Source organism: Vulpes vulpes, chromosome 5, assembly GCF_048418805.1.
Source record: "Vulpes vulpes isolate BD-2025 chromosome 5, VulVul3, whole genome shotgun sequence".
In the NCBI taxonomy this organism is placed as follows: domain Eukaryota; kingdom Metazoa; phylum Chordata; class Mammalia; order Carnivora; family Canidae; genus Vulpes; species Vulpes vulpes.
In genome coordinates, this window is record NC_132784.1 from 60639228 (window position 1) to 60663908 (window position 24681).

Here is a 24681-nt window from a genome sequence, read left to right on the forward strand (position 1 = left end):
GAAAAAATCGAATCGAATTGAATAGAATCGAAAAAATCAAATCCAATCGAATCGAATCAAAAAAATCAGATCTAATCGAATCAATCGAAAAAATCGAATCAAATCAAATCGAATCGAAAAAATTAAATCGAATCGAATAGATTCGAAAAAATCTAATCGAATCAGACAGAATCGAAAAATCGAATCTAATCGAATAGAATTGAAAAAATCGAATAGAATCGAATCGAAACGAAAAAATCAAATCGAATCGAATCGAATGGAATCGAAAAAAATCTAATTGAATTGAAACAAATAGAATCGCAAAAGTTGAATCGAATCGAATCCAAACGAATCGAAAAAATCGGATCGAATCGAATTGAATCGAAAAATCGAATCGAATTGAATTGAATCGAAAACATCGAATCAAATCGAATCATATCGAATCAAAAAATGCGAATCGAAAAAATCGAATCGAATCGAATTGAATCGAAAAAATTGGATCGAATCGAATCGAATCGAAAAAATCAGATCGAATCGAATCGAATCGAATCAAAAAAATCAGACCAAAGCGAATCATAAAAATTAAATCGAATCGAATCGAAAAAATGGAATCGAATCGGATAGAATCGAAAAAATCGAATCGAATAGAATCAAATCGAAAAAATCGAAATGAATAGAATCGAAAAAATGAATCGAATAGGATCGAAAAAATCGAAACAAATCGAATCGAATCGAAACGAAAAAATCGAATCGAATCGAATCGAAACGAATCGAATCGAAAAATCGAATCGAATCGGACTGAATCAAATCGAAAAAATCGAGTCAAATCGAATCGAATCGAAAAAATCGGTTTGAATCGAATCGAATAGAAATCATTAAATCAAATCGAATCAAATCAAAAAAATCAAATCGAATCGAATCGAATTGAAAAAATCGAATCTAATCGAATCGAATTAAAAAAAATCAAATCGAATCGAATAAAATGGAAAAACCAAATCGAATCAAATCAAATCGAAAAAATTAAATCGAATCGAATCGAATCAAAAAAATCAAATCAAATCGAATAGATTCGAAAAAATCGAATCGAATTGAAAAGAATGGAATCGAAAAAATCAAATCAAATCGTATCGAATGAAATTGAAAAAATCGAATTGAATCGAAACAAATCGAATCACAAAAGTCGAATTGAATCAAATCGAAATGAATCGAAAAAATCGAATCGAATCGAATCGAAAAAATCCGATTGAATCCAATCGAATCGAAAACATCGAATCAAATCCAATCATATCGAATCGAAAAAATCGAATAAAAAAAATCGAATCAAATCGAATTTAATAAAAAAATCGGATTGAATCGAATTGAATCGAAAAAATCGGATCGAATCGAATCGAATCAAAAAATCGAATCGAATTGAATCGAATTGAAAAAATCGAATCGAATTGCACCGAATCAAATCGAAAAAATCGAATCAAATAATCGAATCAAAAAAACAAATCAAATCAAATCGAATCAAAAAATCTAATCGAATTGAATCGAAAAAATTGGATCGAATCGAATTGAATCGAATCGACAAAATCGAATCGAATTGAATCTAATTGAAAAAGTCAAATCGAATCAAATCGAATCGAAAAAATCAAATTGAATTGAATCGAATCGAAAAAATCGAAACGAATCAAATTGATCCTAATGGAAAAAATTGAATCGAATCAAGAAAAATCGAATCGAAAAAATCGAATTCAATCAAATCGAAAAAATCGAATCAATTCGAATCGAATCAAAAAAATCGGATTGAATCGAATCGAAAAAATCGAATAGAATTGAATTGAATTGAAAAAATCGAATCGAATCAGACCAAATCAAATCGAAAAAATTGAATCGAATCGAATTGAGTCAAAAAAATTGGATTGAATCGAATCGAAAAAATCAAATCGAATTGAATCGAATTGATAAAATCAAATCGAATCGAAACAAATCGAATTGAAAAAATCTAATCAAATCGAATCGAATCGAAAAATCAAATCGATACGAATCGAATCGAAAACGTCGAAACGAATCGAATAAAATCGAATCGAAAATAATCATATCAAATGGAATCGATTTGAAAATAATTGAATTGAATTGAAAATACTCAAATTGACTGGAAAATACTCAAATCGAATAAAAAATAATTGAATCGAATGGAATCGAATCAGAAATATTCGAATCGAATCAAATCAAATTGAAAATACTCGAATTGAATCGACAGTACTCAAATCGAATCGAGTATAAACGAATCGAATCGAAAATGCTCGAATCGAATTGAAAATACTCGAATCATATCGAAAATATTCAAATAGACTTGAATCGAATCGAAAAAACATGAATCGAATCGAAAATACTCGAATCGAATTGAAAATAATCAAATCGTATCGAAAATAATCAGGTTGAATCGAAAATACTCGAATTGAATTGATAATGCTGAAATCAAATAAAAAATGATTGAGTCAAATTGAAAATAATCGAATCAACTCAAAACCAGTCGAAAATAAGCGAATCGAATCGAATCGAGAATACTCAAAACGAATCGATAATGCTTGAATCGAATCGAAAATACACGATCGAATTGAATCGAATCGAAAATACTCGAATAGAATCGAATCGAAAATACTTGAATCGAAACAAAAATAATCAAATCCAATCATTAATAATCGAATCGAATGGAATGGAACTGAAAATAATTGAATCGAATGGAATCGAATCGAAAATATTCGAATCGAATCGAATAGAAAATACTCAAATCGAATCAAAAATACTGAAATGAATCGAAAATACTCGAATCGAATTGAAAATACTCGAATCGAATCGAAAATACTCGAATCGAATCAAATCGAATCGAAAAAACTCGAATCGAATCGAAAATACTCGAATCAAATTAAAAAAACACGAATCAAATAAAAAATACTCGAATCGAACCGACAGTACTCGAATCGAATCAAGAATACTCGAATCAAATCGAAAATGCTCAAATTGTATATTAAATAATCGAATCGAATGGAATCGAATCGGAAATATTCTATTCGAATCGAAACAAATCGAAAATACTCGAATCGAATTGAAAATAATCGAATCGAATCGAAAATAATCAGGTCGAATCGAAAATACTCTAATCAAATTGAATTTAAAATACTCAAATCGAATCGAATCAAAAATACTCGAATCGAATCGATTCAAAAATACTCGAATCGAATCCACAATACTCGAATCGAATCGAGAATAATCGATTCGAATCGAAAATGCTTGAATCAAATCAAAAATACTCGAATCGAATCGAAAATACTCGAATCGAATCGAATTCAATCGAAACGAAAATAATCAAAAATACTCAAATCGAATCAAAAAAACTCGAATCGAAAATACACGAATCGAATTGAAAATAATCAAATCAATTCGAAAATAATCAGGTAGAATCGAAAATACTCGAATCGTATCGAAAATCATCGAGTCACATCTAAAATACTTGAATCAAATCGAATTGAAATGAAAATAATCCAATCGAATCAAAAATACTCGAATCAAATTGAATCGAATTGTTAATTATTGAATTGAATGGAATCAAATTGAAAATAAACGAATCGAATGGAATCGATTAGAAAATAATCGAATCGAATTGAAAATACTCGAATCGAATCGAAAATACTTGAATCGAATCAAAAATACTTGAATCGTAAATAATCGAATCGAATGGAATCCAATGGAAAACATTCGAATCAAATAGAATTGAATAGAAAATACTCGAATAGAATTGAAAATACACGAATCGAATCGAGAATAATCGAATCGTATCGAAAATGCTCGAATCGAATCGAAAATACTCGAATCGAATCAAAAAAACTCGAATCAAATCGAAAATACTTGGATCGAACCAACAGTACTCGAATCAAATCGAGAATACTCGAATCGATTCGAAAATGCTCGAATCGAAACAAAAATAATCGAATCCAATCATTAACAATTGAATCGAATGGAATGGAATAGAAAATAATCGAATCGAATGGAATCGATTTGAAAATAATTGAATCGAATCGAAAAATACTCGAATTGAATGGGAAATACTCGAATCGAATAAAAAATAATTGAATCGAATGGAATCGAATCGGAAATATTCTAATCGAATCTAATCAAATCAAAAATACTCGAATTGAATCTACAATATTCAAATCGAATCAAGTATAATTGAATCGAATCGAAAATGCTTGAATCGAATTGAAAACACTCGAATCGAATCGAAAATACTCTAATCGAATCGAAAATACTCAAATTGAATCGAAAATATTCTAATCGAATTGAAAATAATCAAATCATATCGAAAATAATCAGGTCGAATCAAAAATACTCGAATCGAATTGAAAATAATCGAATCGTATCCAAAATAATCAGGTCGAATCGAAAATACTCGAATCAAATAAAAAATGATCGAGTCGAATCGAAAATAATCGAGTACAGTAACTTCTTGCAAGATTCATCCACGAATGCAAAAGAAACAAAAGCAAAAATGAACTATTGGGACTTCATCAAGATTAGAAGCTTTTGCACAGCAAAGGATACAGTCAACAAAACTCAAAGACAACCTACAGAATGGGAGAAGATATTTGCAAATGACGTATCAGATAAAGGGCTAGTATCCAAGATCTATAAAGAACTTCTTAAACTCAACAGCAAAGGAACAAACAATCCAATCATGAAATGGGCAAAAGACATGAACAGAAATCTCACAGACGAAGACATAGACATGGCCAATAAGCACATGAGAAAATGCTCTGCGTCACTTGCCATCAGGGAAATACAAATCAAAACCACAATGAGATACCACCTCACACCAGTGAGAATGGGGAAAATTAACAAGGCAGGAAACCACAAATGTTGGAGAGGATGCGGAGAAAAGGGAACCCTCTTGCACTGTTGGTGGGAATGTGAACTGGTGCAGCCACTCTGGAAAACTGTGTGGAGTTTCCTCAAAGAGTTAAAAATAGACCTGCCCTACGACCCAGCAATTGCACTGTTGGGGATTTACCCCAAAGATTCAGATGCAATGAAACGCCTGGACACCTGCACCCCTTGTTTATAGCAGCAATGTCCACAATAGCCAAACTGTGGAAGGAGCCTCGGTGTCCATCGAAAGATGAATGGATCAAGAAGACATTACTCAGCCATTAGAAATGACAAATACCCACCATTTGCTTCAACATGGATGGAACTGGAGCGTATTAAGCTGAGTGAAGTAAGGACAAACATTGTATGTTCTCATTCATTTGGGGAATATAAATAATAGTGAAAGGGAATATAAGGGAAGGGAGAAGAAATGTGTGGGAAATATCAGAAAGGGAGACAGAACATAAAGACTCCTAACACTGGGAAATGAACTAGGGGTGCTGGAAGGGGAGGATGGCAGGGAGTGGGGGTGAATGGGTGACAGGCACTGAGGGGGGCATTTGACGGGGTGAGTACTGGGTGTTATTCTGTATGTTGGTAAATTAAACACCAATAAAAAATAAATTTATTTTAAAAAAAAGATCAAACAACTAAATATTTATGCTGCCAACATGGGACTACCTAAATATAGAAACCAATTAACAACAAACATACAGGAACTCACTGATAATAATACAATGACAGGGGATTTTAACACCCACTTATGGCAATGGACCGATCGTCTATGCAGAAAATCAACAGGGGAACAATAGCCTTGACACACTGGACCACAGGGACTCAACAGATATAGTCAGAACATTTCATCCTAAAGCAGAATACACATTCCTTTCAAGTGCACATGGGACATTCTCCAGAACAGATTATATCATGGGCCACAAATCAGCCCTCAACAGGTAAAACAGGTACAAGAAGGTTGATATCACACCCTGTACATTTTTGGACCACGATGCTATGAAACTCGAAGTCGACAGTAAGAAAAAATTTGGACAGACCAAAAATACGTGGAGATTATGAACATCCTACTAGAGAATGAATGGAGCAACCAGGAAATTAAAGAGGAAATTTAAAACAAATGAAAATGAAAACATGTTTCTCCAAACCTCTAGGATGTAGCAAAGGCAGTCCTAAGAGGGAAGTACATAGCAATACAGGCCTACCTCAAGAAACAAGAAGTCTCCAATACACAACCTAACCCTACACCTAAAGGAGCTGGCAAAGGAATAGCAAACAAAGCCTAAAGCCTACAGAAGAAGGGAAAAAATAAAGATGAGAGAAGAAATAAACAATACAGAAACAACAAAACAGTAGAATGGAATAACAAAGCTAAGAGCTGGTTCTTCAAAATAATTAATAAAATGGATCAAGCCCTAGCCAGCCTTATCAACGACAAAAGAGAAAAGACCTAAATAAATAAAATCACAAATGAGAGAAGAGAGATCACAATCAACACCAGAAAAATAAGACAATTATAAGGGAATACTATGAAAGATTACACGCTAACAAACTGGGAGACCTGGAAGAAATGGACAAATCCCTAGAAATGTGCAAATGAGCAAAACTGAAATAGGAAGAAACAGAAAATGTGAACAGACCCATAACTAGCAAAGGAATTGAATCAGCAAGGCACCTGGGTGCCTCAGTGGTTGAGCATCTGCTTTGGCTCAGGTCATGATCCTGGGGTCCTGGGGGATCAAGTCCCATATCAGGCTCCCCGCATGGAGCCTCATTTTCCCTCTGCCTATACCTCTGTCTCTCTGTGTCTTTCATGAATACATAAATAAAATCTTTAAAAAAGAAAAAAGATAAAAAGATGAGGAAGGACCCAAATAAAATCACAAATGAGAAAAGAGAAATAACAACCAACACTAGAGAAATACAAGCGTTTATAAGAGAACATTATGAAAAATTATATGCCAGCAACCCAGAACCTGGAAGAAATAGATCAATTCCTAGAAACATATAACATAGCAAAAATGAAAAAGGAAGAAATAAGAAACTTGAACAGACAGATAACCAACAAAGAAATTGAATCAGCAATCAAGAATCTCCCAACAGGAGACGCTTAGATCAATAGAACAAAAGGGAAAGCCGAAACAAGATACAAACCTGTAACTCTATGATCCATTAATCGACAACAAGGCAGGAAGGAATATCCAATGGCACAAAGCAGTCTCTTCAACAAACCCTAACCCTGACCCCAGGATAAGAACAAATGGTGTTGGGAAAACCAGGCAGCCACATGCAGAAGAATGAAACTGGACCACTCTCTTATACCATATATATAAAAAATAAATTCAAAATGGATGAAAGACCTAAATGTGAGACCTGAAACCATAAAAAGAAGAAAAGATAGGCAGCAACGTCTTTGACATTGGCCATTGGATCTTCTTTCTAGATATGCCTCTGAGGCGAGGGAAACAAAATCAAAAATCCTATTGGGACTTCATCAAATTGAAAATGTTCCGCAAAGTGAAGGAAACAACCAAAGCTCAAAGGCAACATACAAAACGAGAGGAGATATTTGTAAACAACACATCCAATAAAGAGTTAGTATCCAAAATACATAAAGCAAATATAAATCTCAGCATCCTAAACACAAATTATCCAACTGCTGATGGGCAGAACATGAATGGACTTTGTCTCTGACAAGACATCCAGATGGCCGCCAGACACACGGAAAGACACTCAGGGTCACCCATCATCAGGGAAATGCAAGCCAAAACCACAATGAGATGTCACCTGACAGCCGTCAGAATGGCTAAAATTAACAACACAAGAAACAACAGGTGTTGGTGAGGCTATGGAGAAGGGGGAGCCCCCTTACACTCCTGGTGGGCATACGAACAGGTGCAGCCACTGTGGAAAACAGTGTGGAGGGTCCTCGAGAAGTTAAAAATAGGGGATCCCTGGGTGGCGCAGAGGTTTGGCGCCTGCCTTTGTCCCAGGGTGTGATCCTGGAGACCCAGGATCGAATCCCACGTTGGGCTCCCGGTGCATGGAGCCTGCTTCTCCCTCTGCCTGTGTCTCTGCGTCTCTCTCTGTCTCTCTGTGACTACCATTAAAAAAATTTTAAAAAAAGAAGTTAAAAATAGAGCTACCCTATGATTCCAAAATTGCACAGCTAGGTATTTACCCCGAGGATACAAAAGTAGTTTAGTAGATTCGAAGAGGGACACGCAGCCCACTGTTTGTAGCAGCGTTATCAACAACAGCCAAACTGTGGATACAGCCCAGATGTCCATCGACAGATGGATGGGCAGAGACGATGTGGTAAATATACACACTGCGACATCACTTGGTCATCAGAAGGGATGAAATGAAGCCATTTACAATGACGTGGGAGAAGTGGAAAGGACTTATGCTAAATGAACTCAGTCAGAGAAAGACAGATACCAAATACCATACAATTGCATTCACATGTGAATTTTAAGAAACCAAACAAACTGGCAAAGGGGCGGAGGGGGGCGGGATGAGAGAAGCAAACCAAGAAACACACTCTTAACCACAGAGAATAAACTAATAAATACCAGAGGAAGGTGGGGGGGATGGGGAATCAGGGGATGGGGATAGTGGAGGGCACCTGTGACCAGTACCAGCCATTGTATCCAAGGGTTGAATCACTATGTGGTAAACCTGAAACTATATCATACTGTGTTTACAAACAGGAATTCAAGTAAAACTTTAAAATAATAATTGGTAGTATTGATGAAACATGTGCGCACAAGAGATAAAATCAGAAAGGCAACTGAAAATCCAAATAAGAGTATTTAGAGCCACAAATCCCCTCCTTAGCTCAGCTCAGGAGAAGCCTGCCATGTGTATTCTGACCCCAGCAGAAGCCTGGATTTTGATTCTCTGGGGAGGCCACTGACTTGGTGGAGTCAGGCTATCTTTGAACCCAAAACCTAATAGAGTGCATAAAACTAAACTGCGCAAGATACTAGGAGTCCCAGGGCTGGCACGTGCCAAGACCTAAACTCTAACCATACACAGACATAAACCTAACCCTACACTTAATCCTAATGTTAACCTAACCCTTAATCAAGACCTATCACTAATCGAAAACCAAACACAAACCCCAAGACCGAAACGCATTCACTGAACCATCTGGCCAACCCTCACCCTAACTCCTAAACCTATTCTAAACCCTTAACCCTGACCCCTACCTTAAATCTAACCCTAACCCTAACCTCTAACCCTAACCTTAACTTAATGTACTCAAATCCTATTCCTAACCTTAACCTGTACCCTAACCCTAACCCTCTAATACTAATCCTATCTCATAACCCAAACTGTACCCTAACCCGTACCCTAAAACTAACCCCTAACCCACTCCCTAACCCTATCTCTTACCCTTTTCCAAAACCGTACCCTGACCCTGACTCCGACCTGACCCTAACCCTAACCCCTATCCAAACACTAACCCTAACCCTAGCCCTAACCCCTATCCTAACCCTAACCCTTGCCCTAACCCTAAACCTAGCCCTAACTTAAACCCTAACCCCTAACCCTAACCCCTAACCCTAACTCACACCCTAACCCCTAACCCTAACTGCAAACCTAAGCCCAACCCTAACTCTAACCATAACCCTAAACTCAACTCCTAACCTCCTGCCCTAATCCCTAAAGCCTAAAGCCTAACCCTAACTCTAAATCCTGTGCCTAACCCTAACCCTAACCCCTTTCCCTAATCCCTAACCCCCATCCTAACTCCTAACCACTGACCCTTACCCTTATCCCTCCCCCTAACCTCTAATCCATAACCATAAGCCTAATCACTAACCCCTAACATCTCACCTAACCCTAACCACCAACTGCCTCCCCTCCCCTGACCCTACCATTCATTCTACCCATTCACTTACCCTGTGGTTCTGAGGAGTCCCTTCTGATGTGGATGTGGCCCCCAACAGCGCCTCCAGAGTCCTCCAGGGGGTCCTGAGGAAGCCAGGCTCCTGTGAGTGCGGACGTGGCCCCACGTGATCCTGAGTCATCGTCAGCGGGTCCTGAGGACGCCAGGTCTCCTGTCACTGTGGACTCTGCCTCACATCCTCTGGAAGCCTCACAGCAGGTCCTCAGGAGGCCGGGGGCTCCTGTCAGCCTGAACATGGCTCCATGTCCCCCCAAAAACTCACCGCGGGTCCTGAGGAGGCTGTGGGCTACTGTCAGCATAGACGCAGCCCCATATGTCCCGAAGCCAAAGTGCAGGTCCTGAGGAGGACGGGGGTCCTGTCAGTGTTGACGTGGCCCCACATTGTCCTCAAGCCTCACCATAAGACCTGAGGAGGCTGGGGGCTCCTGTCGGCATGGACGTGGCCCCAAATCTTCCCAAATCTTCACAGTGGGTGCTTAGAAGGCCGGAGACTCCTGTCAGTGTGGATGCGACACCCACATCTTTCTTAGGCCTCACCACGGGCCCTGACAAGGCTGGGGTCTTCTGTCCGCATGGACGCATCCCCATATTTCCCGACGTCTACACCGGGGGTCCTGAGGAGGTCAGCGTCCTGTTGTGTGGACGTGGCCCCACGTCCTCCCAAAGCGTCACCGCGGGTTCTGAGGAGGACGGGGCTCCTGTCACCGTGGATGCGGCCCCCAGCGTCCACAAGCCTCAACTTGGGTCCTGAGGGGCCCGGGAGCTCCTGCCAGAGTGGACGCGGCGCCACATCTTCCTGGAGATCAGGGCTCCTGTCAGCCTGAACGCAGCCCAATGTCCCCTGAAGCCTCACCGTGGCTCCTGAGGAGGCTGGGGCTCCTCAGCGTGGAAGCGTCCCCAAGTCCTCTTTAGGCCTCCCCAGCACAGGTGGGCTCCTGTTAGTGCAGGGAGACGAGGCCTACTCCGCCTGCGTGGCCCCTGGGCGGGGCCTGGGCTCGGGCGTCCCCTGGGGGATGCTCAGGCGCTGCAGGAGGCCTTGCAGGAGGAGGCGTCCCCTTGCATGGGGCCGCACTTGCCTCCTTCCAGGCTCCAGCTGAGGCCTGTGAGCTTCGGAAACGTCTTACTGAAACGGAGCCCAACACCCGGCTTCCCCAGAAATACTTAAGGACAATGAATGGAGCCCACAGGACGCGAAATGAAATATGGACCAGACTTTTACCACGTCCTGCAAAACTCACTCAATCCTCTTCCACTGTGGGCGGGACCGCGGGCTGGTGCAGCCGCCCTGGAAACAGTGTGGAGGCTCCTCAGGAAGTTACAAAAAGAGCCGCCCTGCGACCAGCAGGTGCACGGCCTGGAGCACACTCCAAAGATACAGATGCAGTGAGACTCGGGGACCTGCACCCCGATGTCCACAGCAGCCGGGTCCACAGTAGCCACACTGCGGGAGAAGCCTCGGTGCCCTCGGGCAGATGATGGATAAAGAGGATGGGAGATTGATAATGGTCATAGATATAGATAGATAGATAGATAGATAGATAGATAGATAGATGATAAGAATGGTGCTCAGCTATCAAAGAGAGGGAAATCTTGCCATTTGCAATGACGTGGATAGAACTAGAGGGATCGTGTTAAGTGAAGTAAGTCAGTCAGGAAAGAAAATTACCGTCTGGTTTCATTCATAGGTGAAATTAAAGAAGCAAAGCAGATGGACATCTGTGAAGGGAAGGAAAAACAAATAAGATGAAAACAGAGATGGAGGAAAAAGAGACTCAATCACAGGAAACAAACTGAGGGTCGCTGGAGGGGAGGGGAGTGGAGGGACAGGGTAACTGGTGGACGGGCATGAAGGAGGGCACGTGATGTCATGAGCCCTGGGGTTATCTCCAACTGGTGAATCCCTGAATTCTACCTCTGAAAGTATAATACACTATACTGTTAATTAATTGGGTTTAAATTAAATTAAGTTTAAAAAACCAGTTGACTGTATCAGAGTGCATTTTCTTCCAGGCTCTCTATTCTGCTCCTTCAGCTTATGCCAGAACCACAGCCCTGTGGGTTCGGTGTGTTTAAGTAGGCTCCATGCCTCGTCCACAGCCCAGCACAGGGCTAGAACTCATGGCCCCGAGATCAAGACCAGGGGTGAGATCAGGAGTCGGATGCTTAACCAACGGAGCCAGCCGGGGCCCGAGAACCACCCTGCTTTCTCCTGTGTCTCTGTGACATCGTTTGAAATAGCAAAGTGCTGCGTCCAGCTCTGTCCTGCTTCTCCTATACTGATTTGCTGCTGTCCAGGGTCATTTGTGGGGGCGGACCAATGTGAGGAGTGCTTTTTCTATTTCTAAAATCGGCCACCATGATTTTGATAGGAATGACATTGGAACTGCGGGTGGCTTCAGGAACTGAGGACATTTTAACAAGATGAAGGCTCTGACCCCACGAGCCCAGGATGTCCTCCCAAAGTCTTGTAATTTTCAGTGTACAAGTCTTGCACTCCCTTGGTTCAGTCTAATTATTTTGTTCTTTTGGATGCTCCTGATAAGGGAGTCATGTCCTTAATTTCCTTTCTGAGTGCTCATTGTCGGGACACAGCAAGGCTACTGGTCTCTGTTCATTTTGTGTCCCACAACTTTACTGAATTCACTCATTAGTTCTAACAGTTTTTGGTCGAGTCTCTCAGGTTTCCTGTTTCTAATGCCACATCTTCAGCAAATAGGGACAGTTTGATGTCCCCCTTACAGGTGTGGAACCTTTTCTGTTTCCTGACTGTTGACTATGGTAGGATTTCCAGTGCTGAGAGGGGACTTCCTTGGCTTGTTCCTGCTCTTAGGGGAGACGATTTCAAGTTTTCACCCTTGAGGATGATGTCAGCTGCGGGCCTTCCTACACGGCCTTTATTCTGTTGATATACGTTTCCTCAAAACCCACTATGCCAAAAAAAAAAAAAAAAAAAAAAATTAAAAAACCCGCTATGCTTTTTATGTTGTATTTTGTCAAATGCTTTTTCTGCAACTCTTGAGAGGATCGTATGCCTTTGTCCTTTCTCTTGTTTTTGTTTTTAAGATTTTATTTTTTTACCCATGAGAGACAGTGAGAGAGCGAGAGAGCGAAAGAGCGAGAGCGAGAGCGAGAGAGAGAGAGAGAGAGAGAGAGGCAGAGACACAGTCAGAGACATAGACAGAGGGAGAAGCAGGCTCCATGTAGGGAACCCGACGTGGGACTCAATCCTAGGAATCCAGGATCATGCCCTGGGCCAAAGGCAGGCGCTAAACCACTGAGCCTCCCCGGGTTGCCCCATGTCCTTTCTCTTGTTAATGTGATGGATCATGGTGACTGATGCCAAAGGGGACGCAGGTGGGAGGTGGGCAAAATAGATGAAGAATATTAAGAGCGGGATCCCTGGGTGGCCCAGCGGTTTGGCGCCTGCCCTTGGCCCAGGGCGCGATCCTGGAGAACTGGGATCAAATCCCACGTCGGGCTCCCGGTGCATGGAGCTTGCTTCTCCCTCTGCCTGTGTCTCTGCCTCTCTCTCTCTCCCCCTGTGACTATCATAAATAAATAAAAATTTTAAAAAAGAACATTAAGAGCTATAAGCATCTGGTTCTCAAATACATAAGTCACAGATATTTAGAAAGTACAGCCTAGGCAATAGAGTCAGTACTATCGTGACAACTTTGTATGGGGACAGATGGTGATGACACTTCTCGTGGGGAGATCTGAGTATGCACAGAATTGTCAAATCACTAGGTCGTAGCCCTGAAACTACTGTAACATTGTGTGTTGACTGTATTTCAATAATATCAAAGAAAAGGGGTTTCTGATGGGACTCACGGTGGGTCCATGAAAGGCATTAAAATGGTCATTACACATATGAAGTCACCTCTGAAGAGGGGATAAAGATGCTCACATGTCTTGATGTGAATTTTCAGAAGATTTACTTGAGAGAGGGTGCAGTGGGGAGGGGTGGAGGGAGAGGGGGAATCTGGAGCAGACTCCTCACATACCAGTCACCAGGTCTGGGTGAGGACCACATGAGGACCACAGTCAGCAGGTACAGGTGAGCCCCATGTGGGACCCAGAGCCACCAGGACCAGATGAGGCTCAGGTGGGGACCAAAAAGACCAGGTCCAGGTTGAGGCCCAGGTGGAGTCCAGAGGCACCAGGTCCAGGTGAGGCCCAGATGGCAACCAGACTCACCAGGTCCAGGTGAATCCCAGGTGGGGACCAGATTCACCAACTCCAGGTAAGGCCCAGGTGGGGACCAAAGTCACAAGGTCTGGGTGAGGCCCAGGTGGGGACACAGTCTCCAGGTCCAGGTGAGGCAAAACTGAGGACCAGAGTCAACAGGTCCAGCTGAGGCACGAGAGGGGACCAGAGTCACCAGGTACAGGTGAGGCCCAGATGAGGATCAGAGTCACCAGGTCCAGGTGAGACCTAGAAGGAGACCACAGCACCCAGGTCCAGGTGAGCCCCATGTGGGAACCAGAGCCACCAGGTCCATTTGCGGCCCAGGTGGGGACCACAGTCACCAGGTCCAGGTGAGGCCCAGGTGGTGACCAGAGTCACCAGGTCTGGGTAAGGAACAGGTAAGGACCAGATTCACCAGGTCCGGGGGAGGCCCCAGTGGGGACCAGAGTCACCAGATCCAGGTGAGACCCAGGTGGCAACCACACTCAGCAGGTCCAGGTGAGGCCAAGCTGAGGACCAGTGTCACCAGGGCCAGGTGAGGCCCAGATGGGGACCAGACTCACCATGTCCAGGTGAGGCCAGAAGGACACCACAGGTACCAGCTCCAGGTGAGGTCCATGTGCAAACCAGAGTCACCCGGTCCAGGTGAGGCCCAGGTGTGGAACAGATTAACCAGGTCCCAATGACACCCAGGGGAGGACCAGAGTGATCAAGTCAAGGTGTGGCCCAGATGGTGATCAGAGTCACCAGGTTCAGGTGAGGCCAAGAAGGGGACCACAGTCACCATGTCCAGGAGAACCTGATGTGGGAACTAGAGCCACCAGATCCAGGTGAGGCCCATGTGGGGACCACAGAAACCAGATCCAGATGAGGCCCAGGACGGGACCAGAGTCACCAGGTCCAGGTGAGCCCAGGTGGGAAGCACAGTCACCAGATCCAGGTGAGGCTCAGGTGGGGAACACAGTCACCAGATCCAGGTGAGGCACAGGTGGGGAACACAGTCACCAGGTCCAGGTAAGGCCAAGCAGAGGACCAGAGTCACCAGTTCCAGGTGAGGCCCAGGTGGGGACCAGAGTCACCAGGTACAGATGAGGCTAGAAGGAAACAAGAGACACAAGGTCCAGGTGAGGTCCATGTGGGAACCAGAGTCACCAGGTACAGGTGAGGCCAGGTGAGGACCAAAGTTAACAGATCCAGGTGTGTCCCAGGTGGGGAACAGAGAAACACTGTCCTGATGATGCCTAGATAGGTACCAGAGACACCAGGTCCAGGTGAGGCCCAGGTGGGGACCAGTTACCAGATCCAGGTGAGGCCAAGCTGAGGACCAGAGTCACCAGGTCCCGGTAAGACTCAGGTGAGGCCCAGGTGGGGATCAGATTCATCAGGTCCAGGTGAGGCCCAGGTGGGGACCACAGTCACCAGGTCCAGGTGAGGCACAGATGGTGACCAGAGTCACCAGGTCCGTGTGAGGACCAGGTAAGGACCAGATTCACCAGGTCCAAGTGAGGCCCACGTGGGGACCTAAGTCACCAGGTATGGGTGAGGCTCCGGTGGGGACCAGAATCACCAGGTCCAGGTGAGGTGCAGGTGGCAACCACACTCACCAGGTCCAGGTGAGGCCCTGGTGGGGACCAGAGTCACCAGGTACATGAGAAGCTAGAAATACTACAGCCACCAGGTCCACATGAGGTCCATGTGGGAACGAGAGTCACCAGTTACAGGTGAGGCCCAGGTGGGCCCAGATTCACCAGGTCCAGGTGAGACCCAGGTGGGAATCAGTGACACCATGTGACACCAGGTGTGGCCCAGGTGAAGACCAGAGTTAACAGGTCCAGGTGGGTCCCTGTTAGGGAACAGTGTAACCATGTCCTGATGCTACCCAGGTGGGTACCAGAGACACCAGGTCCAGGTGAGGCCCAGGTGGGGACCAGAGACATGAGGTCCAGGTGAGGTCCTGGTGGGAACCACAGTCACCAGGTCAGGTGAGGCCATGCTGAGGATCAGAGTCACCAGTTCCAGATGAGGCCCAGGTGGGGCCAGAGTCACCAGGTACAGAAGAGGCCAAAGTGAGGACCAGAGTTACCAGGTCCAGGTGAGTCCCAGTGGGGAATAGAGTAACCATGTCCCAATGATGCCCAGGTAGGGACCAGAGTCACCAGGTCCAGATGAGGCCCAGTTGAGGCCCAGAGTCACCAGGTCTGGTTGAGGCCCAGAGGGGTACCAGAATCACCTGGTCCAGGTGACATCCAGATGGGGACCAGAGTCATCAGGTCAGGGTGAGGCCCAGAGGGGTTCCAGAGTCATCATGTCCAGGTGAGGCTCAGGTGTGGAACAGAGTAACCAGGTCCCAATGAAGTCCAAATGACGACCCGAGTCACCAGGACTGGGTGAGGCCCAGATGGGGACCAGATTCACCAGGTCCAGGATTTAGAGTTAGGGTTAGGGTTTAGGCTTTAGGGATTAGGGCTGGAGAGACTCCATCCCTGGTCTCCAGGGTCACATCTGGGGTGAAGGCGGTGGCCAACTGCTGGGCCACCAGGGCCGCCCCCCAATTTCTTTTTTTTTTTGTAAGATTTTATTAATTTATTCATGAGAATACATGGAGAGGAGAGAGAGAGAGAGAGAGAGAGAGAGAGAGAGGGAGGGAGGGAGGCAGGGACCCAGGCAGAGGAAGAAGCAGGCTCCATGCAGGGAGCCCGACGTGGGACTCGGTCCCGGGTCTCCAGGATCGCGCCCTGGGCCAAAGGCAGGCGCCAAACCGCTGAGCTGCCGGGTCTGCCCCCAGTTTCTTAAAAGCTGCGCCCGCATAGTCAGCAGGCCTTCTCAAGCTGTGGCTGGACCGCCACGCGCGGTTTCTTGACCGACTCCCAAAGCATCTAAGCAAAAGTTTCAATCGCCCACTAGGGAGTGGGCGGGGTCCCGGGGCCACGTTAAGATGCAACTGGCGCGTTCACATCACTTTGAAAATAGCTTTGAAACTGACGAGCTGGGATCCTCTGCGCTCACTCCGCAGGCCTCGGGAGCGGGCGTCAAAACCAGGTTTTGCGGTCCTCTCGCCTCAGCTGCGTCCCGGCGACCGCAATCACAGGGGCCCCACGGGACCTTTCGGAGCCCGACAACCCGGAAGTGCCTGACCACGCCTACCCACTGCGCCTGCGCGAGGCGCCCCTCTCCGGCGAGCGAGGAGACTGGCGCTGGGCCTGCCGGGAGGCTCGTCGCGCCTGCGCGGAGGGCCCCTGGCGTGCCGCGTCCTTCCTTTTGAAACGAGTGGCGGGGAACTTCCGTTGGAGGCTGTGGCGTCGCCGCTGCCGGTAGCAGCCGCTCGCTCGTCCCTAGGCCTGGCCATGGCGCTGCAGCTCTCCCGGGAGCAAGGCATCACCCTGCGCGGGAGCGCGGACATCGTGGCCGAGTTCTTCTGTAAGTCCCGCTCCCGCAGGCCAGAGGGCGGGAAGAGCGGAGGCCCGGCGGCCACGGAGGCGGGGGCGGGGCGGGGGCGGGGTGGGGGCCGGTCTGTCTGCTCCAGCCCCCGCCGGGCTGGAGAATCTAATCTAGGAAGAGGCGGAGGCAGGCGCCACCCCCGGGCGCCTGGCTCCTGGGGCAGCGGGAAGCCCAGGTGCTGCCGAGGCCTGCCTGGCGCTGCGGCCCCTCCCCAGCAGCCTTGCTTTACACTGCGGATCCGACACGCTTCCCAGCCCGGCCCTAGCCCCACCTCGAGCCGGGTGGAGCCCCAGTACATTTGGCACAGCCCATCCACCCAGCTTTGATCCCGGTACTGACCGGCGATGGACTGGATTTAGGGAACTCTGTCCTGGACCAGGCCATGTTTGTACCCTCTGATAGACTCTGGCAGGAGAAGAGGAGGGAAAAGTGAGGGAGAGGCTTGCTCTGGAGCATTGGACCGGTTAATCAGTCAATTGCTAATCCAGACGCAAAAGCCTATTTCGACACCCTGTGATCACATAACCTGAATTGGGGCTTGCATTACCGTGAGCTTGTAGCTCTACTTTGACACTAGGTTAATGCAGTTGGCACTTTTATTTCCGCATAAACGCAGGTATCGTGTTCTTTTTACTTCGAAGCAACATTTTTAAGGATTTTCAGTGGCACTTTTCACCTACTCCACTTTCAGCAAGACACCCACAAACGCACGTTTAGGCTTTTTCAGTTTGAAACCAGGAATGAAACCGCAGCCACATCTAAATAGGTTTTATTTTCCAGAGTTACAAAGTGAAAATGACTTTAACATTCCTTTTGTTTTCAGCATTTGGCATCAACAGCATTTTATATCAGCGTGGCATATATCCACCTGAAACCTTTACCAGAGTGCAGAAATACGGACTCACCTTGCTTGTAACAACTGATCCTGAGCTCATAAAATACCTAAATAATGTAGTGGAACAACTGAAAGGTATTTAATTGTTGAAAACCATTTTGAGTTCTGCAGGCCTTCTTGGACCCGTACTTTCTGGCATCTTGGTGTTCATTTTTCAGCACTATACAAAGAGGTGTAAAACACTGCAATCTCATACAGTGATTCTCAATTGAAGGAAGCAAATAATAAGTTGAAAGAAAGTCCACTCTTCCCTACCACATTTTGAGCGGGTTAAATACGTTGATGTTAGGAATCTGATCTGGCTTCACAAAACAATCTCTATCAACTCCCTTTGAAGTGATTTTTGCAGTTCGTGTAGCCAGGTGGAACAAGTTGGAATTTTACATAACTATGATGATGTTTATTATTGGAGAGAAATCCACTATATATTTTTAACATGATATATTTTCTATAGCTGCCTAGAGTTTAAAACCATCATTATTTTAAGATAAAATGAAATTGGATCCAGCCTGGGAACTAAACTTAAAAAAAAAATACTACTAATAGAGTACCCAATAAAGTTTTTTAATGTCTTACTGTCTTCATTTGTCTTTGTTAAAATCCTGCCTGTAAGTTAGCCATTTCTATCTGAACACTCACTGTTTTTCTTAGCTCAAGAAATTACTGAATACCTGTTGAATGAATACTTGTTCTCCATCTATTCTTTTCTCCCCCCCATGTTTTTCTCTACTTAGGATTCTCACTTCTAATTTTTCTGTGTTATAGGATGTTTCTCCCTGGCTCCTCATTTGACCTTCCAAAACTAGTTCCAAAAAAACATTACAGTAATTTTTTTTTAATTCCTGAGTCATATATGTATTTTCTGTTTCAAGGGGCTTTATTTTTTAAATTCTATTAACTGTATTTTTATCATCTTCAGGGCTAAATCACCCAGGGCTATACTCAGATTACTTAGCCTGAAACGTAGAAGTACCTAAGAATCTATGTCACCTTAATTTGATGAAGAAGCAAGCCCTGCCTAAGCTACTGATTTTAGGTTGTCTCCTTTAAGACTACACTGATGACATTTCACCTCAGTTGTGTTTAGACCTTCCGATTTAATTTGTCCCTTTTATTTTAGTTAGAATGGAGGAATTGCTCTTCTTAGAGGCAAATTGTTCGATCTCTTTGAATCCCCATCACTCTAGCCTTCCTAAGGACTTTACCCTAGTTCTTCTCTGGTATTTCTGACTTCTTTGTTTTGAGATATTTTCATTGGTTTCATCTGTCTTCAGTTTTAAAAGAAAAAAATTTCCACCCACCCCAGATCTTTAAGTGACTACCCAATCTCTTCCTTTTCAGAGCAAAATTGAGAAAAAGTTGATTTTTGTCAAGGGGTCAGCAAGACTGACTGCCCATATCCAGCAAGTTGCCTATTTTTGTACTACCTGCAAACTAAGAATGTTTTCAGATTTTTAAAAGCTAGTTTTTAAAAGACTACGCAAGAGACCTAGGTGGCCCACAAGCCCTAAATATTACAAGATTGTTTTTGTCTCTTGAAAAAAAACAACAGCTGTGTATTCTTGAGTATATTATCCCAAGTTCCAAGATTAATTCAGGGCTCATTATGAGGCCCTCTTATTATAATCTCTAAGATGATTTCTGACACATACATAACTTCACTAACAATCTTTGTGTAGTTGACTCACAAACATACATCCAACCCAAGTCTTCTCTTTGCTCATATAGTAAGTGGCTCCCTTGATATCCACATGTGGCTATCCTAGTGATACTTGAAAACTAAATTTAAGGGGGTCCTGGCTGGCTCAGTCAGTAGAGCATGCAACTCTTGATCTTGGGTTGTTAGTTCCAGCTCCACATTGCGTGTAGATATAAAAATAGAAATAGAAATAAAACCTTAGGGCAGCCCGGGTGGCTCAGCGGTTTAGCGCTGCCTTCAGCCCAGGGCATGATCCCGGAGAACCGGGATCGAGTCCCACATCAGGCTCCCTGCATGGAGCCTGCTTCCCCCTCTGCCTGTGTCTCTGCCTCCCTCCCTCTCTCTCTCAATCTCTCTCTGTCTCTCATGAATAAATACATAAAATCTTTTTTAAAAAATGAAGAAAAAACCTTAAAAAAAAAAACTGTAAGCATCATGTCTCATTTCCATTCTCTTTCTCTCAGTGAACGGATCAACCTTCCAACCAGTGGTATAAACCAGAAAGTTGGGAACTATCCCTATTTCCTCTTCCTTAGTTTCATTAGTATCCAATAAATCTTAACAATTTTAACCACAAAATCTCTGGACTCTACCTATACTTCTCTATCTCTATCAATTTATCCTTCTATAAGCCTTCAGTACCTCTTGCTTGAGGTAATCATTTAGCATCCCTAGATCCTCTCTTTACTTCCACTCTACTTTCCACACATCACAGGCAAAAGCATAGTCTGAAATATAAGTTTAATCACATCATACCCTATACAAAGTAATGACTTCCCTGGTTCTTGAAGTATAAGTTCTTAAATTTAGTCCATGTGGCCTTGTGTGGTCTGACCCCTATGTATCTTGCACAAACCGACCTTGTTCATTCTCCCTTTCTTAACTGTATTTGTATTACCCTTTCAATCCTTTGGTCAGATACTTTTCGCTTTTCAGTATTTAAGACCTGTACCATTTTCTGTATCCTTTTGCATATTTAATGGTATTTATTTAGAATTGAAGTCAAGTGAGAATTCCCTGAGTCAAATTTTCCTATATTCTCTCATTGGATCACATATTGTACCTTCTTAGCATTTATTACAATTAAAATTTTACATTTATTACTGCAGTGATTAGGTCAATGCTCATCTTCTGCAGTTTACCTTGGATTAGAGTATACTGCATGTTCACTACTCTGTCCTTAGCATTCAGTACTAACTACATCTGGTACAGATACTGAGAATTGGAAAACAGGAGCTAAGTTATTATGAGGCAAGTTTTCTGTACAGGTTGGAGGAGTTCCAAAATACCAGTGGTAGGAATTTGCTAAGGGTAGAAAGTGAGACCTGGGAAGAGAGTTACTTTGTAATGCAGTGAACCAAAAAAGATGCCTTGTTATGCATTGCAGATTGGTTATACAAGTGTTCAGTTCAGAAACTGGTGGTAGTCATCTCAAATATTGAAAGCGGTGAAGTCCTTGAAAGGTGGCAGTTTGATATTGAGTGCGACAAGACTGCAAAAGATGACAAGTAAGTATGAATTAAATTGCTTCCACTTTCATAGATTTTTTTCCCCAAAACTTGTTTTCTTGAGTAAATGAGTTCTAACTATATTGAAATAGTTTTGTATAAGTAGTTTGTTTCTAACTATGTTAGATTCGATCTTTCATCTCCCGTGGAGAAGAATTAGACTCACAAACTATGGTCACAAAAGAGTTGTGCCTATTATGGACTTGTATAGTGTACTTTTAACATAATTGCCCTTAGTCTAAAATCTATAAATTTCAACCTTTAGTATTTATGGTGCTATATGTAAGCTACACATGATGCATTAGGTGGGCCATTTAATGAATTGTGTCAAGGTACTTTTAACCATGAAGTATTATCCTAGACTTTCTACTAGCTTATTTTGCAGCTCTACTGTATTTCATTTAATGATATGAACTTCCTAAGACACTCTTAACTGAAGTTCTTAGGTCCTCTGGATGGGAAATGCCCCTCATTATATGCTAATTCTTAGCATTGTCCTAGGCATGCTTACCTGTAAACTCAGAACTCTCATAATGAAATGTAGTTCCTGAAGCCTTTGGTCTATTTTAGAAAGAGTTTAATTATAAAAATAACTTGATATAACATCTTATTTGAAGCACTACAGAATTAGACATTTAGGTATTTACTAAAAATGCCAAAATGATTATGCCAATTAAAGATCTTAGGTATTACTTGTTATCTTTGTTTTACAATATGCTGAATGTTTCCTGACTTGAAGCACTTGGCAGGTTTTCTAGTCAGCTGTTATTTAATGACCTGATACTAAGATCAGCCTTAAATACTGGAATAATAAATGAAATTATAATCGTTTTTTTTTAAAAACTTTTGAATGCATTACTTAATTTGAGTTTTGAAGCATTTAATCAAACAATCTTACCAGTTTTAAATAACTTGTTAAAACTTAAAATGAATCAACTCATTTGGTTTCCTCGGTAGCACACCCAGAGAAAAGTCTCAGAAGGCTATCCAGGATGAGATCCGCTCCGTAATCCGACAGATCACAGCTACCGTGACGTTTCTGCCACTGTTGGAAGTCTCTTGTAAGTATTATATGACTTCACGTTGGTTCAGATTTGTTGTGGAAAGACTAAGCTATTACTTTAAGAACAGTTTTGTTTAATTTTTTCTTAATTATCCATGTCATGGTATACAAGTGAGAAAAATGTCATGAATCTAAAGTAATGCTGGTTGCATTTTATTTACAAGTGCTGAAAAGGGAAAGAATGAAAGTTTTCTACAGTACTCCTGAATATTTTGATGTAATTTCTTCCATTTTATTTTCTACACATTTCCTTGTATATAATTAAGACTTACAGGTATAACTGTGTCTTTCTTTTCTTTTTTTTTTTTTTTTAATTTTTATTTATTTATTTATGATAGTCACAGAGAGAGAGAGAGAGGCAGAGACACAGGCGGAGGGAGAAGCAGGCTCCATGCACCCGGAGCCCGATGTGGGACTCGATCCCGGGTCTCCAGGATCGCGCCCTGGGCCAAAGGCAGGCGCCAAACCGCTGCGCCACCCAGGGATCCCTGTGTCTTTCTTTTCTAACTTAGTTACTCCTTCATTCATCAGATATACCCTAAATGCCTACTGTATGCCTGACACGGTACTGGGCATTGGGATACAATGGTCACAGAACCAAGATGTTCTCTTTCTCTGGCTTAGATTCATGCTGTCTCATGATTAATTATATACTTTCTGCAAATATCTTTAATGGCTTTTCTCTTTGAAGAAAAAAAAAAAAGTTTTTTTTTTTTTTCGAGTTTTTCATTAAGTAAAAAGGAGTACAGTATTTTCTGTACTAAAATTTCCATTGAAGAAAAGCAATTAGCTAATATAACTGATTAGAGATCAAGCTAAACTAGCTTTTCTGACGTGATAGGTGGCTCATATGTGAGGGAGACAGGAAGGATAGTTGTACCTTTCAAAAAATAATTGTACTTTAATGATCTTATCCCCAATTCAGGTTCATTTGACCTACTGATTTATACAGACAAAGATTTGGTTGTACCTGAAAAATGGGAAGAGTCGGGACCACAGTTTATTACCAATTCTGAGGAAGTCCGTCTTCGTTCATTTACTACTACTATCCACAAAGTAAATAGCATGGTGGCCTATAAAATTCCCACCAATGACTGAGGATAAGGACAGTGATGTACTTGTAGTTCTCAGATGCAGTTTTCCTAAAACCAAGTCAACTATAGTTATATCAACTGTAGTTGATAAATTTTGATAAATTTTGTTTCACTGGTTAATTTTTAGACTGGGAAAACTTAACATACATCTATTGAACTGTGCATAATTGTTCCATTTTTTTTGTTACCTGTATGACTTTATACAGGGTTGGCATAAATTATTGCACGTTGTTCAAAAGGGAACTAGCAGATCACATCAGCATTGTTGTCAATTCCTTGAAAGTGGTAACTGTAGATGGATAACTCTTGCCATAAAGCTAAATGCCTTCTTAAATCAGACCTTTTGGTTAAGTACTTTGACTCTGGAATATAGGCAGGGAGATATTAAATGTAAAATACAGCAAAAGAAGTCTGAATATTGAGAGTCTTTGTTTAGATTCTGAAATTATCTAATGATAATCTGCAAGTAATGAAACATTGCTCATAATAGGTCTCTGCCATTTATCTCATTTGTATATTTTCCATATTGAAAACATTTCCAATTATTTGATTTTAATTTGTTGTAGAACTCGAACCTACAAAGCTATGTATATTCCCACTGTTTAAATTCCTGTGATACAGAACTCTTAATTTTTTTTTTATATTTTATAAAATCAAGCTTTAAATGATGGTGAAATAAAGTTAAATATGTATGTTTAAAATTTGTCTTAAAATATGTTTATATTGGTGTGGTATTAACACTTACAATAGAATGGATTCAGTATAGCAAATAATATCTTGTGCCTACCAAGGCCTAAAGATACAAACTTGAATAAATCTGGAGGTACTTTCAATTTAATGGACAAGCTTTGATTATATCCCTTTAATCTTATAACCTTAGACTTAAAATAAGCATCATTCTCTGTATAAAATAATACATGTCATTTGGAATTAATTCATTTTAGCATGTAGTGGACTGGAGAACTTTTCTATGCTCTTA

At 42.7% G+C, this 24681-nt stretch overlaps 1 protein-coding gene across 1 annotated transcript; it reads left to right on the forward strand.

Annotated features, from left to right (window-relative positions):
- The first annotated feature begins 17157 nt into the window (after nucleotides 1–17157).
- LOC112911081 (mitotic spindle assembly checkpoint protein MAD2A) lies at nucleotides 17158–24403 on the forward strand. The gene is made up of 5 exons (XM_025987448.2): nucleotides 17158–17422; nucleotides 18267–18413; nucleotides 21425–21545; nucleotides 22503–22606; nucleotides 23534–24403. The coding sequence occupies exons 1-5, from the start codon at nucleotides 17350–17352 to the stop codon at nucleotides 23704–23706; spliced, it is 618 nt and encodes a 205-aa protein (XP_025843233.2). The 5' UTR covers nucleotides 17158–17349; the 3' UTR covers nucleotides 23707–24403.
- The last annotated feature ends 278 nt before the right edge of the window (nucleotides 24404–24681 follow it).

Excerpts from the sequence above, each read along its gene's own strand:
- LOC112911081 (XM_025987448.2), top strand. The coding sequence starts at position 17,350 with ATGGCGCTGCAGCTCTCCCGGGAGCAAGGCATCACCCTGCGCGGGAGC. Across the intron at positions 17,423-18,266 it reads CATCGTGGCCGAGTTCTTCT|CATTTGGCATCAACAGCATT; the intron begins GTAAGTCCCGCT and ends TTTTGTTTTCAG. Across the intron at positions 21,546-22,502 it reads AAGACTGCAAAAGATGACAA|CACACCCAGAGAAAAGTCTC; the intron begins GTAAGTATGAAT and ends TTTCCTCGGTAG.